Source organism: Coptis chinensis, chromosome 8 (assembly GCF_015680905.1).
Source record: "Coptis chinensis isolate HL-2020 chromosome 8, ASM1568090v1, whole genome shotgun sequence".
Lineage (NCBI taxonomy): Eukaryota > Viridiplantae > Streptophyta > Magnoliopsida > Ranunculales > Ranunculaceae > Coptis > Coptis chinensis.
In genome coordinates this window covers 56,988,481-57,003,758 of record NC_141463.1, presented here as the reverse complement: position 1 = coordinate 57,003,758, position 15,278 = coordinate 56,988,481, and the positions used below count along the sequence as shown (strand labels likewise).

Below are 15,278 nucleotides of genomic sequence, written 5' to 3'. Positions count from 1 at the left end.
GGGGGGATGAGTTTTAATAAACCAGGTATGTATGAGGTTAGAAACGATAGTGATCAAGAATTAAAAGCTACACTAGTTAGTTTAACCACAGCAATCGAAAACTTAAACAAGAAATTTGATTCATTCACTTTAAACCCTCCAAAGAATAATCAACCTCAACAAGCAATGAGTGTCAATCAATTTTGTGAAAATTGCCTTACTACAGATCATGACACCTCAGTTTGATCTATGTATGTTGCTCAAGGTATTGATGATGTTTGTGCTTTTAATACATTCAAAAGACAGGGTTATCAAAATTATTTTAATAACAACAACAATTATAACCCAGATCTTAGAAATAACTCAAACAATTCATGGAGACAAAATATGTCTCCACAGCAAAACCAATATGGTTTTCAAGGTAATCAAGGGAATAATAGGCAACAATACGTAAATAGAGCAGTAGTGAGTACCTTCTCCTCAATATCAAAATCAACAACAACAAACAAACATGAACAGAGAATTAGCTATTGATCCTATGGCTAATCACCAAACCCAACCCAACACCATATATGAAACCATGAAAGCTTTAGCCACCAAAACCGAGAATGAATTCAAAAGAATTGACCAAAAATTCGATGTTATGACTCAACAGATGAGCCAACAATTCAATCAGATACTAGCTAGTCTAGCCGAGAGACCCAAAGGAACCTTACCAACCCAACCTGAACAAAATCCAAAAGGTAGAAATGTTTATCAAGTTGAAACCACCCCTTCATCCGCATCCACAGAGGGAGTTAACTCGATATCTACCCTTAGGTCAGGAAAGAAAGTAGATAACAAAGTCGACATACCTGATTCTGATGAAGTTGTTATAACAAAAGATAAGGAAAAGCCAGTTGAAACTAAAAAAACCAAAGAGCAAGTAACCGAAAAAATTCCACCCGCACCATTCCCCTCTATGTTAAAAGATAACAAAAAGGAAGCACAATATAATGAGATCATGAATATTTTTAAAAATCTACATATCAATATTCCTTTTCTAAGTGCAATTAAACAAATGCCTTCCTATGCCAAATTCATAAAAGACCTAGTAAAAAAGAAAACAAATATCCCAAAAGAAGTTTTCCTTGCACAAGGTTGTTCATCCTTTCTACAGAACCAAGCCGTAGTAAGACATAAGGACCCCGGTAGTCCTACAGTTATGTGTAGAATAGGAGAGGACTACACTGATCAAGCATTATTGGATTTAGGTGCTAGTGTGAGTTTGTTACCTTACTCAGTTTATAAACATCTAGGGTTAAAAGACTTGAAACCAACAAATATTAGACTACAATTAGTTGATAGATCTATTAAGATTCCACGAGGGGTAATAGAGGATGTGATTATCAAGGTCTCTGATTTTTATTACCCCGTTGATTTTATAGTTCTCGACACTTTACCTACAAATGGAAACCAAATTCCTATCATTTTGGGTAGACCATTCTTAGCAACAGCAAAAGCTCTAATAAATTGTAGGAATGGGAGCATGACAATAACATTTGGGAATCTAAAAGTGGAAGTAAACATTTTCAAGCTTATGAAACATCCTGATGATACCGAAGGGGTAGATGATATGTGTATGATTGAGGAATTAGTGTCCGAAACATTTGAACAAACCTATCCAGAAGATCCACTCTTAATGTGCATATCGCGATTAGTTACTGATTATGAAAAGGATAGTGTTAGATGTCAGGTTAATGCGTTGCTAGATGAGAACATGCCAGGTGCATCTAATAAATTTAAAGAAAAGACACAGGATATAATGGAACCACCTATATTAACGAAACCACCTAGGCGTGAGTTAAAACTTTTACCTGCAAACTTAAAATATGTGTTTTTAGATGAGGTAAAGGAATTACCCGTTGTGATAGCTTCAAACTTAACTAGTGAACAAGAAACTAAACTATTAGAAATTCTAAGAGAAAACAAAGAAGCTATAGGATGGTCTATAGGTGACATTAAAGGGATAAGTCCTTCAGTTGTCCAACATAGAATTCACCTAGAAGAAAATGTCAAAACTTCTTGCCAACCACAACGACGTCTAAATCCTAACATGAAAGAAGTGGTACTTGCAGAAATAATCAAACTTCTAGATGCCGATATTATATACCCAATATCAAATAGTAAGTGGGTTAGTCCAGTACAAGTAGTACCAAAGAAATCAGGTATAACGGTGGTAGCCAACTATCACAATGAGTTAGTGCCTACTAGAGTGCAAACTGGATGGAGATGGAGAGTATGTATTGACTATAGAAAGCTAAATAGTGTTACTAGAAAGGATCACTTTCCTTTACCATTCATAGACCAAATGCTAGAAAGATTAGCTGGCCAAGCATTTTACTGTTTCTTAGATGGATACTCTGGATATAACCAAATCCCTATTCATCCTAACGATCAAGAGAAGACTACATTTACATGTCCCTTTGGAACATTTGCTTATAGGTGTATGCCTTTTGGCTTATGTAACGCACCTGCTACCTTCCAGCGGTGTATGATGAGTATTTTTAGTGACATGGTAGAAAAATTCATAGAAATCTTTATGGATGAGAAATGTCATTTTATGGTAAAACAAGGGATTGTTTTAGGTCATTTCGTGTCTGATGCAGGTATTGAAGTAGATAGAGCAAAAGTTGAGTTAATAGCTAAAGTCCCTGTCCTAAAATGTGTAAAAGATATTCGAGCCTTCTTAGGACACGCCGGTTTCTACCGTAGGTTCATTAAGGATTTTAGCAAAATTGCACGGCCTTTAACAAATCTTTTAGTCAAAGATAGTGATTTTGAATTTGGGGAAGACTTCCTTACCACATTTGAACAACTTAAACATGCACTCACAACCACACCAATTATCAAACCTCCTGATTGGAGATTACCTTTTGAAATTATGTGTGATGCATTCGATTATGTCATAGGAGCTGTTATAGGCCAAAAAGTGGACAAAGTACCTTATGTAATATCCTACACTAGTAAAACACTTAATGATGCTCAAAGAAACTATTCCACAACTGAAAAAGAGTTGTTAGCCATCGTCTTTTCCCTTGACAGATTTCGTTCATACCTTATTGGATCTAAAGTTATAGTTTATACTGATCATGCGGCGCTTCGCCACTTATTAGTTAAACAAGATGCTAAGCCACGTTTAATTCGTTGGATCCTTCTTTTACAAGAATTTGACTTAGAAATCCACGATAAACAAGGAAAGGAAAATGTAGTTGTTGACCATTTATCTAGGCTAGTGTGTGAGTCTCTCGTAGAATCACCACCTATTCGAGAAAACTTTCCTGACGAACACCTTTATAATATTTCACAAGTACCATGGTATGCTGATATCATGAATTATTTAGTGACCAATCAAATCCCATCTCATTGGACTAAACCAGAAAAGGATATTTTCTTCGTCAAAGTAAAAGATTATTTTTGGGATGACCCCTACCTATTTAAGTATTGCCCAGATCAGATAATCCGTAGATGCATCCCGAAATTTGAGCAACAATCTATTCTATCTTTTTGCCATGACCAAGCTTGTGGTGGGCATTTCGGTTCAAGAAAGACCGCTGCTAAGATTTTGCAGTGTGGATTTTATTGGCCCACCATGTTTAGAGATGCTATAACCTATTGTAAAACCTGTTCTAGATGCCAACATTTAGGAAAAATAACCAAATGAAATGAATGGCCCCAACAATCCATTCTCATATGTGAAATTTTTGACGTATGGGGTATAGACTTCATGGGCCCTTTTCCTCAATCTAATGGTTTTCTCTACATCCTAGTGGCAGTTGATTATGTATCCAAATGGGTAGAAGCCGTAGCAATAAGGACCGCTGATCATAGATTTTCTTAAAGCGTATATTTTACCTAGGTTCGGAACTCCTAGAGCTATAATTAGTGATAATGGCTCGCATTTTTGCAATCGGGTATTTGGAAATCTAATGTCTAAGTACGGCATAACACATAAAGTTGCTCTTCCATACCATCCACAAACAAATGGGCAAGCCGAAGTTTCGAATAGAGAGATTAAAAATATTCTAGAGAAAACAATTAACCCTTCGAAGAAAGATTGGTATTTTAGACTTAATGATGCTTTATGGGCTTATCGTACTGCGTTCAAAACTCCTATAGCTATGTCCCCTTATCGTATTGTCTATGGCAAGACTTGTCACCCCACCGTCGAACTAGAACACCGAGCCTATTGGGCTGTTAGAGCCATGAACTTTGAATTAGATAAGGCTAGAGAACAAAGAAAGCTACTGACTAAACGAAGTTAGAAGAAATACGGAGTGGCGCTATGAAAGTTCAAAGAACTATAAGAAAAGAACAAAGCTAGCCCATGATAAACAAATTTTAAGGAAAGATTTCTACTCAGGTCAGAAAGTTTTACTTTATGACTCTAGATTAGAATTATTTCCAGGAAAATTGCAGTCTAGATGCTCAGGTACTTACTTTGTAAGAAACGTTACACACCATGGTGCAATAGAGTTAGAGGATCCAAAACGAGGTACTAGTTTTAAAGTAAATGCACACCGTTTAAAACCATTTTTAGAGCTACCTACACGAGATATAGAGGAAACTTTACTTATAGAACCAATATACAAAGACATACCTGATCCGGAAAACAATCTATGGGATAAACTACCCATGGTGTTGCAAGATTATATCCTTGTACTAGCAGAACCAGTTACAATAAGCTCCATTCATTTCTTATTTGTGGCCGCTAGAAAACGAAGGATAGAGCAAATCAGACCACATTAGAAGATGAGCCTAATTTAGTTAGGGGGGTAAACTTAAGTTTTCCCCCTTTGTGTCGGCTGGCGACATTAAACGTAGCGCTTATGGGAGGCAACCCAAGTAGTTTAAATAGATAGTAGCTCACTTAAAAAAAAAAAAAAAAAAAAAGAGAGAGTGCTGCACTGAGCCTGTCTTTGAAAATTCACAGCAAAAACCTCACACTGCTTCAACTATATAAGAGAAGATTTTTCCTACTTCCACTTCAACTCTCGTTAGCTTTATACTAATTCCATTTTAACTAGGATCAGAGGACTTAGGATAGTCCAACATAACCTAAAAGACTAAACATTTTCGTACAAAGAAAGAAGAGAGAGTCAGGTAGTCTATAAAATTCGAGTTCAGAAAGGAGTAGAAATCTACCCAGCGTCAGGAAGCTGTAGCTTTGCATTTTTGACTAGGAGAGAAGTGGAGCACTTCTTAAACTTCTCCTATAAAGCTATACTTTGTAGCATCTCCTGATTTCACTATTTTAATACGTTCTACATCTCTTTCGTTCTGTATCTCATCGCCAAAACATGTCAGAAGAAATCGACCCATACTCTCCATATTTCACCGCTTTCACTGCAAATACCTCTCAAATCATAAACCAACCATGTGCTACAATGAATTACATGAACTTAGGTATATTCCAGACTATTGAATTCACCCAAATCAATCTCTCTCCAGATGCCAAGATCATACAAGAGAAGTGCTACCAAGATTTGTTTAACAGCCCTTTAGGACATTACTTCGGAAATCAACTAGAAGTTAGAAACTGGACTGGTTTGCTTTATACACCAGAAGACACTTACTCTCCTCAGATGGTTCGTGAATTCTATTCTTGTCTTCAAACCTTCAGTACTATGGGATACTTAGTAGGATCTCTTAAAACCATGCACTTATGCATAAGCCCCAAAGTGATCACAAGGATGTTTGAAGTGGAAGATGAAGAGATTAGGCGTGAACTAACATGATTGGTGGAGGATATGAGTCGAGGAGTCAATAGGAACTTTCTAAACCAAGAACCAAAGAATGGGGCGCTCACCTACGAGAAGCAACTAGGACCAGGCTTGACAGTAATAGATCGTAAGCGCATCCCTATAAACACCTTTGCTCGGAACCATGCCTTAGCTTTGATGTGGATCTCTACCAATATCTTCGGTGATCCTAATCTATTTTCCTCTGATAAATATAGCCTACACTTCCTAAAGGCTTTGGAGAACAGTGAATTCTACAACGTATTCTATAGAATGCTAACACAAATCGTATACGTCTTTATTAGGAACACCAACAAGCTAGTGCTCCCCATTTTTATTTGCAAGATGGTACGTCACTTGTGTCCAGGATTAGAGAATCACTACAAAGATTGGATCCCAATTCAAATAGTCAATGCACTACACATCACTCTTAGGCGCTCTAGACTCTTGGCTTGGGAGTATAAGGTTAAATTGGACATCAAATACGGAAGAAAGTTGTTGTCGAGGTGTTATTGGAGTGATGAAGATATTTACAAAAATTGTAGCGACAAGGAAGTTTGGAAGATAATTTTTGAGCACATTGATAGCAATGACCAGGTTAAGGAAGGAACATGAAGTATCAAGAGTATGCAGAATTAATTTATCTTTAGTCCTTATAGTATAGTATAGTATTAGGAAGTAGTACTAGTAGTAAGTTTATTTCCTGTTGTGTTTTTATTCTTTTCTTATTTTATCAATAGTTTATTAATGTGATTATTATTAATTTTCATGAATAAGAATTCAATTTATATGAGCTTAGAAGTGTTATATGATGCATCTGTATCACTGCGCGAACTAGTGAGGTGAAATTCCTCTCTGTTTCGGTCAAGTGAGGTAGAATACCTTTGTGTTTTGGAACCAAATCCTACTCTAAGTATCAATCTAGTTAAATGGGCCTAAATACCATAAAAAAGCCCAACAACTAGGGTCTTAGAAACAAAAAAGAAAAAAACGATCTTCTTCTTCTTCCAGCCGCACCACCACTCCCTCATTAATATAACCACTTCACCACACCCATTAATAGGCATTGCAACCTCAAGTTATACCCCCAATAATCGTTATCAACACTTGCTAATCGGCAAGAGTTGCTGCCGCTTAGTTCACAATCGATTAGATTCCGATTTCATGGTGAATCTACTTTCCCAAACAAGAGTGATTCGATTGTGTAAACTCTCTTGATGGCGTGGTGAATCTGTTTCGCTTTTGATAAGGAAAACAAAACCAGAAATTAAAAAAGAGAGTTGAGTTAAATTCAATAAAGATTGGGTTTCTGTCTTTTTGTTTATTTGCTGTTGAAGGAGGAGAATGGGAGAACGTGAAGGTAGTCAGGGGGTATTGGCTGTGAGGAAGGAATGGTGTCATATTAATAATTGTTAGGCTTGAAAGATTTCGGAGAAAGAAGGTTTTTGTACAGGACGATTTATTACTGAGCAAGTATTTCCAGTATTGTTCCTGTGGTTTTGTTGTGTCATCTTACCCTCTGTTTGGCCATACACATTATGCCAGCTCGAGGACAAGTTTGTAAACAATTGAACATGACGACCGAACGAAAGATTCGCGCTGAACTCTATTATGGAGAGTTGTTTGATAACAATACCATGAACGGATTTTTTTACACAAGAATGCGAAAATCGGGGTTGGGACTGTCTCTTTTATTCTAATGGAGACAAATATCATGAAGGTATTGTTCGACGTTTCTACGACTGCATAATCGATTATGAAGAGGTGAATGGGAAAATGGAACTGTATTGGGATAATGACTCTGAACCCACCATCATCACCCTTGATTTTTTAGTAGAAAAAATGGGAATTTTAGCACACTATGGACCACAAACAAAGGCAAAACAATCATGTGATTATCGAGTTGTGCTGGGAGAAAGAGTATAAGTCGATTCTGCAAACTGTGTCCGAGTTTGCTCCCTTCAGGTGAATCAAATTTTGACATATCGTTGGATTTGTGATAATGTGATTGGGTCGAGTAATTATTCTACAATCTATGAACCTGGTGGTCATATCCTATTTATGTTAATGAAGAGGGATATCAAAATTTGTTTGGAAAAGACTTTAATGAAGAATATTATGGAAAGGAAGAATGCAAATCATGGGTATCTCATCCTTCTAGCTTTTATCACTAGGCTTTTGTGCGAGTTAGAATTGTTTAGTGGCGAAATAGTTGAGGCGGAAGGAATAGAACTTAAAGAAGGACATATTCCCAGGCAGATTTTACACTGTCCACCTAGATTTTGGGAGCCTAGTTTATTGACAGACGAGGGTGAACCAGTTTTTGGTATGACACCAGCTCATCACGACTCTGATTCCCCACCTCCTTATTTTGAAAACACTAGTGTCTTTGATGCTCAGATGGATCCGAATGTGCGAGACATGGGTTTAACATTATTTAGGGGTATGCACAAATTGTATAATTATCAGAAAAACAAGGAGGAGATGAGTATTCAGCGACATAAGGAGTTAATGGAACATATTCTTATGCTCGAATAACAAAGTGAAACATCGGGTTCAAAAGAGAGGTCGTCCAAAATCGAAATAGAGTCCTTTATCTAGGATTATGTATTCCAGTACTTCTTCATATGATCACTCATATACTTGATTGTCTATTATGGTTTTATCACTTTTATTTGTAGGTAGAGACAAATCTTGTATTCTGTGCAACAGTGAAATTATTATTATTATAATAATAATAATTATTATTATTATTCATTGTTTAAATTTTTATTTTTATTTTTCATTCATGGCATTTGTACATGTGACTCTTATATTCCACTCTAGTACCTTTTCTCTGTCTTTTTAGAGACGTATAACTCTACGGATTGAGCACATGACAAATATTTAGTCGTTGTAGTAATTATTGATCCTTATAAATCATCACTCTTATTTGTTTTGTTAAGGATATAAATTCTACAGATTTTAGCTGATGTAATTTTGCACGCATTTAAGGTAATATCCCTCCTTCTCTGATTATTTCAATTATGGTAAGCTTTCAGTTATTTTATTTAGTCATTGAGGACAATGCCTAATTTAGTTAGGGGGGTAAGAATTAAAATTTTGCAATATTTTAATTACAATATTTGGAAAGTTTATATGTGAATCATGGTGATTCTAGGTGAAAAGTATATTTTTATCGTTTAAACTGGCTAATGAAATTGGAAATTATAAGTCATGACCAGGATTAGTAAGACTTTTAGACTAAGTTTCTATTACTAGAAATAGATCTAACTGATAAAAGTCTTAGTCTAGAGTAAGTTCATTTAATACACCACTAGAGGAATTTCAAATGAAAGAGCAACTTAAACTTCTACCAAACTAGAAGATTAGTACAGAGACTTGACATGTGAGACTTAAGCCTTTCAATTTTAATTTCTTGGAGAGTCTTTAAGTAAATCTGAGTCCAAGTTGACTCAACCATTTTTCTGTGCTTAAATTCGTTGTGTAGTCTCATTCATTCTTGATTTGGTCAATCACGAGGTGGCATCAACTGGGGAGATAGCCATTAGGTCTTGTAGTCTATTCAAAGCGGAATATCATACTGATAAGTCAAGTAGTGAACCAATCAGCCTTTATCCCACCTAGTAGGATTATCATGTTAACCACTTTTGAGCCTTATATATTAAACCTTTTATTCTTAAACCAATCATCTCAAACCTAATTCCAGATAAGGAGTATATCCCATATTATTAGCCTTATCCATATTTCTGAGGATTTCTAAAGAACTAAAGAGAAAGCTAGAACGAAGAAGATTTTGAAGGAAATTTTACCAAAGTCAAATGAAGAAAATCATTCCTTTTGCTCAAAAAAAAAAAAAAATAAATAAAAAAAAAAAAAAAATATAAATAATTGAGCAAAAGTAGTGATAGAGTTCAAGTGTTGCAGTCTACAAGTGAAGAAAATTTCCAAGAAGGTCAAAAGCACAAAGTCTTTAGTATATTCTCAGAAATTTTTGAATCATTTTTACCCTTTTCTTGTTAACCTGTCCTAAGCCCTGTTTTAATACCCAGACTTATCACTAAAGTATGATATGAAGTTTAGAATAGGTGAGAGGATGCTAAAGTGAAGGACCCGACACTTCAAATTTGATTGACATTCTTTCCATGAGACTTTATTTATATATTTACAAATTTCCGTCTTTCTGACTAAATATGTGGGATGTTCTACTTTTTACTCATTTCCCTGCATATAGAGGTAAAATAGAAAACTTATCTGAGAGAGATTTCCTTGTGAGTGTATGAAATGGTGAGATTTGAAGTCAAAATACTAATCCAAAGGTGAGGTAGAAATTCCGTTACATGGAAAAGAGAAAGGAATCAAAATGGTTAAAAATGAATAAGCTCTAATTAGGATGATTAGTCAGTCTTTTCTATCTTTATGAATAGAACCTTAGCCTAATGTTTTATGATCATTGGTGTGATAAGTAATAACCTTTTGATTTAGACATTTTAACTGAAAAAGTTGTTTTCTCTAGATTTCACCATAGTTCATATGTAAAATTGATTTTGTGGGTATATCAACTGAAAACCCTCATGAGGCTATAACTCGTCCTTTAAGGGTAACTTAAAGGTTTAAGGCCTTGTTGCATATGGTAAATGCAACATGATGCCCTGAAAAAGTGAGTTAGTTTATTATTTAATTAGTATAGTTAGCTTTGAACACTTCTCTAGTATACCATATATTTGCTAAGAGACTAGCAAAATGCTAGTTGGGGGTTGTGATAAGTGCTTAAAAGTAATGATTTATAACCCCAATTATGTGTATGTTAGTCTCCATTTTATATTTAAATATTCTAATATGATGCAATTTGAGTTTTGCAGGTCCAAGAACCTAAATGTGAAATATGGAGGGAAAAGAAGTCAAACAAGTCAAAAAGGAGTCTTTGGGAATTCTGACTAAAGGTCTAAGGAAAAAACGTCATATTTGTCTCCATAAGTGCCAAGCCTAATGGGACTCTAAAAGAGGATAATAATTGAGTTAGAAGAGTCTTCAATCTGATCTCAAAGCCTTAATTTTGACTTCATAGGAAGATAAGATTAACATGGAAAAAAGTCAGAGTTTCACAAGAATTAGGAAACTGAAAGCTGTCAGAAGCTGCAGCTTGGGAAATAGCCTGCAGGGCAAAGTGGGCCACGTCCAACTTTGGTCCAACCGAATTTAACTTTTCCAGGATTGCTTCTAGAAAGATTACAGAGAGTTTGACACCAAATAAACATAGGATTCGGATATCTATCCAGACGAGCATGTAAGCCAATATATAAGGCACAAAAACCTCATTTTACATCATCTAGGAAATTTAGTGTTTGCATCTTAGATCTAGAATTAAGAGAGAAGAAAGTTCAGACCTTTTCACCATTAATAGCTATAAAGATTATTCTTTTTCATATTGTGTTCATAGCATAGTATGAGGGGCTAATCTCCCTTCTCTTGGGAGGGGAGATGAAGTCTTTTTCGTATGTTTTAGTTTAATTCTTCTTCTATCATGTTTTAGTTTAAATCCCTCATTGAGTTTCTTCTTATTCATCCATTGATCTAACGCTCCTGTGGAGGTTAGGAGGTCTTAGGGTAATTCATGATTGTGTAGAGCCAAATACCACAAATCCTAGATTCTTTTCTTCTAGTTTTTAGCGTTCTAGTGTGATGATTGGATTCTTTATGGCACCTCAATTAGTTGTATGGTTAATGCCATTTGTGGATTTTCCATGGCACCTAGAGTTGTATATTGAATGCCACTTAAAGCACAATTTGGTTAGATAGAAGATATTATTGGAGATTGAAGAAGTATTTGATGGAAAGATAGAAAGTACATTAAAAGCCACATATTATCATCATGGTTATGAGCATAATGTTCGTAGGTATGGTGAGTTTCTATTGGTGATTTATATTAAGCATGATAGGTAGATCTATTAGACTAATTCTATGATTTTGGTGGATTCATCTCTCCCAAGATATTCTCTCTCTTGATTTATATTCATATATTTAAATTAGTTTATTTTATGCATAGTTTAAATCTCAAATCAAATAAACCATATATTAATTATTACTTAGCAACATCTTTTACTTGCATCCATTAGAGTAACTTAGATTAGGAATTTCTATTATCATCACTTAGTTATTTAGAGTAGGATTGATACCTTGCTAGCCACTATACTAATCAATATTTAATAGGCTAAGTAAGATTTGCAAAAGATACATAACACAAACAACGACATATAAATAATTACGTGTTGCGTGATTTTTTAGCAACCATCATTCATACCCGGGATAGGCGTCTTTCCATCATACCCCCTCCTCGGGCCTTGCCCAGGGGTATCACAGGAACAATCAAAGAAGATGATCGAGAACTTCAATTGTAGGAATACTAGTATTTTCCCGTGCCGTACAACATAGATATGCGGAAAACAAAAGAGAGGATCCTATGGGTCTGTTTGAGATCACTAAAACATCATACCACCAAAGAACCCCACATTCATCCACGTCATAAGCCCAGAAAATGGGGTTAAAGGCTTAGAGCAGTAGGATGGAGTCCCTGCAGTCCCCACACTTCCCTTATTTGTTATATAGATATGCTATGATGCTTCTTCATGGTATATAGCTTTGTAGGAATGAATAGAAATTCGAAGGGAAGATGCCAGATATAAGAATGTTGTATGAAAATGCTGACAAAAGGACCAAAGAAGAGATTAGAGCTTTTCTAAATGAGGAAAGCAAAAGCTGCTGAAGATAGTCCATATACTTGCTTAAAGTTTAACACTTTTTTAAACAATATATGACATACTAGTTATGCACATTAGAATAAATTTTTCTTTCATGGTGCCTATGACAGGATCAATGGAAAAGGAGTTGTAGCTGCTATCTATGAGAATCAAGAGGGAGGAATTATGGGGATGGTCTACAAACACTTCAAAGTTGTGAGTGCTCTAGAAGCTGAATGCATGGGTGCAGAAATAACAGCTGAACTATACAATAACTTGAAGCCAAGATACATTCTCATTTTGGGAGATAACCAGTACTTATGAAGATGCTTAGAGGAAAAGGAGCTGAAGCAAGATGGCTTAAAAAGGAATCTATTTTTCGTAGTGTGAATGAGTGTCAATCTGCTTTTGTAAACTCCAATTATATTTTTCGTTGGGTTAGGAGAGTAGGAAATGGTAAGGCTCACAAATTATGTGAATGGGCTCTTAAGTATGCTAAAATAGGCCCTCTTCCTGATTGGGTCTATGAGTCTGTAACACCTTTATTACAAGTTTACTATATAGCAGGGTTATCATCGAAAAAAAAACTTATATATTGACAATTATTTTACGTTTGTCTTAATTATTTGTAAAACTCGTTATCAATCAAATTTCCACTTGATTTTAAGAAAAAAACAGTGCATGTATAAATTTTGTTGTAGCACTTTTGCATCTCCCACTAGTGAAGGTTTCAACTAGGCAATCAAAAAGGAGGCATTAATTCATAGTGTCAAGATATAACAAAGATGTCCTTTTCTTAGCAACCTTTTCTTAGCTGCAAAAGTGGTTAGTGATAACCATCATCAACAACACCCATGCCTCTTTTTGGAAGCCAATAGAAATGTTTGGAGCTCTATTCAAATTTCATCAATCAAGCATATTGGAAATTTGATATCCATCATCAAATTCTCATCTCAAGAAGACCTTGAAAAAGTCTTCAAAAGAGCCCCCTGGATAGTAAGGAAACACCTCTTGGTTCTTAAAAAGTTGGACCATCACACTGTTACAAACAAAATTCAGTTCGATAATGTGCTTGTGTGGGTGCAAATTCATGACCTTCCTCAGACTTTAATCACAAAAAAAAGCTTGTGTCTTAATTGTGGATATTGTTGGTTTCTCAATTGCAGGCACCTACGCTGAAGTTACTCAACAGGGGCGCTGCTATGCAAGGATTAAGGTATGGGTCGACATGTATAAGCCTCTTACTCTGCATTCCGCCACAACGAATCCAAAAAATGGTGAAGAACTGAAAATCTCCTTTCAATATGAGAAAACTAGTATTGTTTGCTTTAAGTGTGCAAGGCTTGGACATTTTCAATCAGAATGCGAGTTTAAAGAAGCCGAAGTAGTTCCAACAGGAGCACTTTCATATATCATCGCTGAGGTGTTCAAGCCATGAAAGTTAAACAACTCCAACAACACATCATTGACTCCAAAAGCACTTAGTATTGAAACAACAATGGAGCAACCACTACCAATAACAAGCTCTCTGTTAACAATTACCAGAAATCTATTACCACAATTGGAGGCAGTAGCTAACTCCAAAGAGAAGAAGGTGTATATGATCTATCTCTTCTGTGGCACACAAGATCAGTCAGGTGCAACCAAAGCATGCATATGAGCTCTCCAACAGTCAACCCATCGAAATCGGTATCTAGTACCTCGGGCAAAGCATCGTTGGGGTCTGTTCCTAATACCAACAAAGATGCAAACTTAGGAACAAGCAGTCATAGGATAGACGACTTTGATTATGACCCTTCAGAGATCTCTCCAATGGATATTTCAAGCTCAATAGTTGGAGCTGACTCTGTTAGTTTCATTGGGCCAAGCAATGCCGCTAAGTTGGTTAACCAAGGGTCAGCCAAATGGAAACAAGTGGACCCAAATCTCAACCCACTTCAAAGTATTCGCAACTCTCAAAGCCCAGCACCCTTTGCAAACCTTGTTGCAACATTGTCAAGCCTACTTCCATAACCCAAAAAGCTCTCCCCCACTTTTGTCTTTTCCTCTCCATCACTTGAACGCCCAAAGCTCCCCAACTCGAGGCACAAACAACAGCCAAGAAGAAGCCTGACAACCTTCGTGTTTTCACCAGAAAGCACGTGGAATGTGAGCTTGACTGTTCCAATTTCAAGTCCTTTGAAGAATTTGGAGGCAGCTGGTGCAATTGTCGTGGAGATTTTGTCGCCTGAAAACGGTAATGGAGGTGTGGGCAACACCGAATCTGAGCACGACAATGCACATATTCACTTTAGTGATGCTGATATTGGAGGGAAATAACCCCTCCTTGAGGTAACTTTATGGTTAATCTTATATAGATATAATATGAAATTGAATACTAAAGATTGCATGCTCTATTTCATATTCGATTTCTTTATTGACCATGATCAACCTTTAATTTCATTAGTTATTTCGACTCTTTTTAACTCCCCTTACCATCGTAATATGCAACATGGCATGTCTTCTCTTTGTACACATATTGAGATTACTTTTTATGCTAAGTTTGTTTGTTATAGAACGCATACTACTGTTGACTTTTGCATTATGCTTAATCTTACTTGCACATACATGCTAATTGTTATTTTAGCCCTTGTGTTTGGAGCATGAGCAGCCCTTAATAAGGGTAGCCAAACTTTGCACTTTGAGTTGTAATAATACATACAAGCCCGATGACAATGATCAAATGCATCATGTCATGTTAGTCTCCTTGTTTGGCAATATTAATGTTAACTTTTGCAGTATG

General features: G+C 36.0%; 1 protein-coding gene across 1 annotated transcript; it reads left to right on the top strand.

The window, feature by feature from the left end:
* The first annotated feature begins 1,507 nt into the window (after nt 1–1,507).
* LOC147482063 (uncharacterized) lies at nt 1,508–13,934 on the top strand. Its single transcript, XM_086579178.1, has 5 exons — nt 1,508–2,186; nt 2,628–3,336; nt 12,628–12,810; nt 12,939–12,952; nt 13,663–13,934. Exons 1-5 carry the CDS (start codon nt 1,508–1,510, stop codon nt 13,932–13,934), a joined length of 1,857 nt encoding a protein of 618 aa, XP_086435304.1.
* Nucleotides 13,935–15,278: the final 1,344 nt, after the last annotated feature.

Excerpts from the sequence above, each read along its gene's own strand:
- LOC147482063 (XM_086579178.1), top strand. The coding sequence starts at position 1,508 with ATGACAATAACATTTGGGAATCTAAAAGTGGAAGTAAACATTTTCAAG. Across the intron at positions 2,187-2,627 it reads AGTAGTACCAAAGAAATCAG|GTATTGAAGTAGATAGAGCA; the intron begins GTATAACGGTGG and ends TGTCTGATGCAG. Across the intron at positions 3,337-12,627 it reads AATATTTCACAAGTACCATG|GATCAATGGAAAAGGAGTTG; the intron begins GTATGCTGATAT and ends TGCCTATGACAG.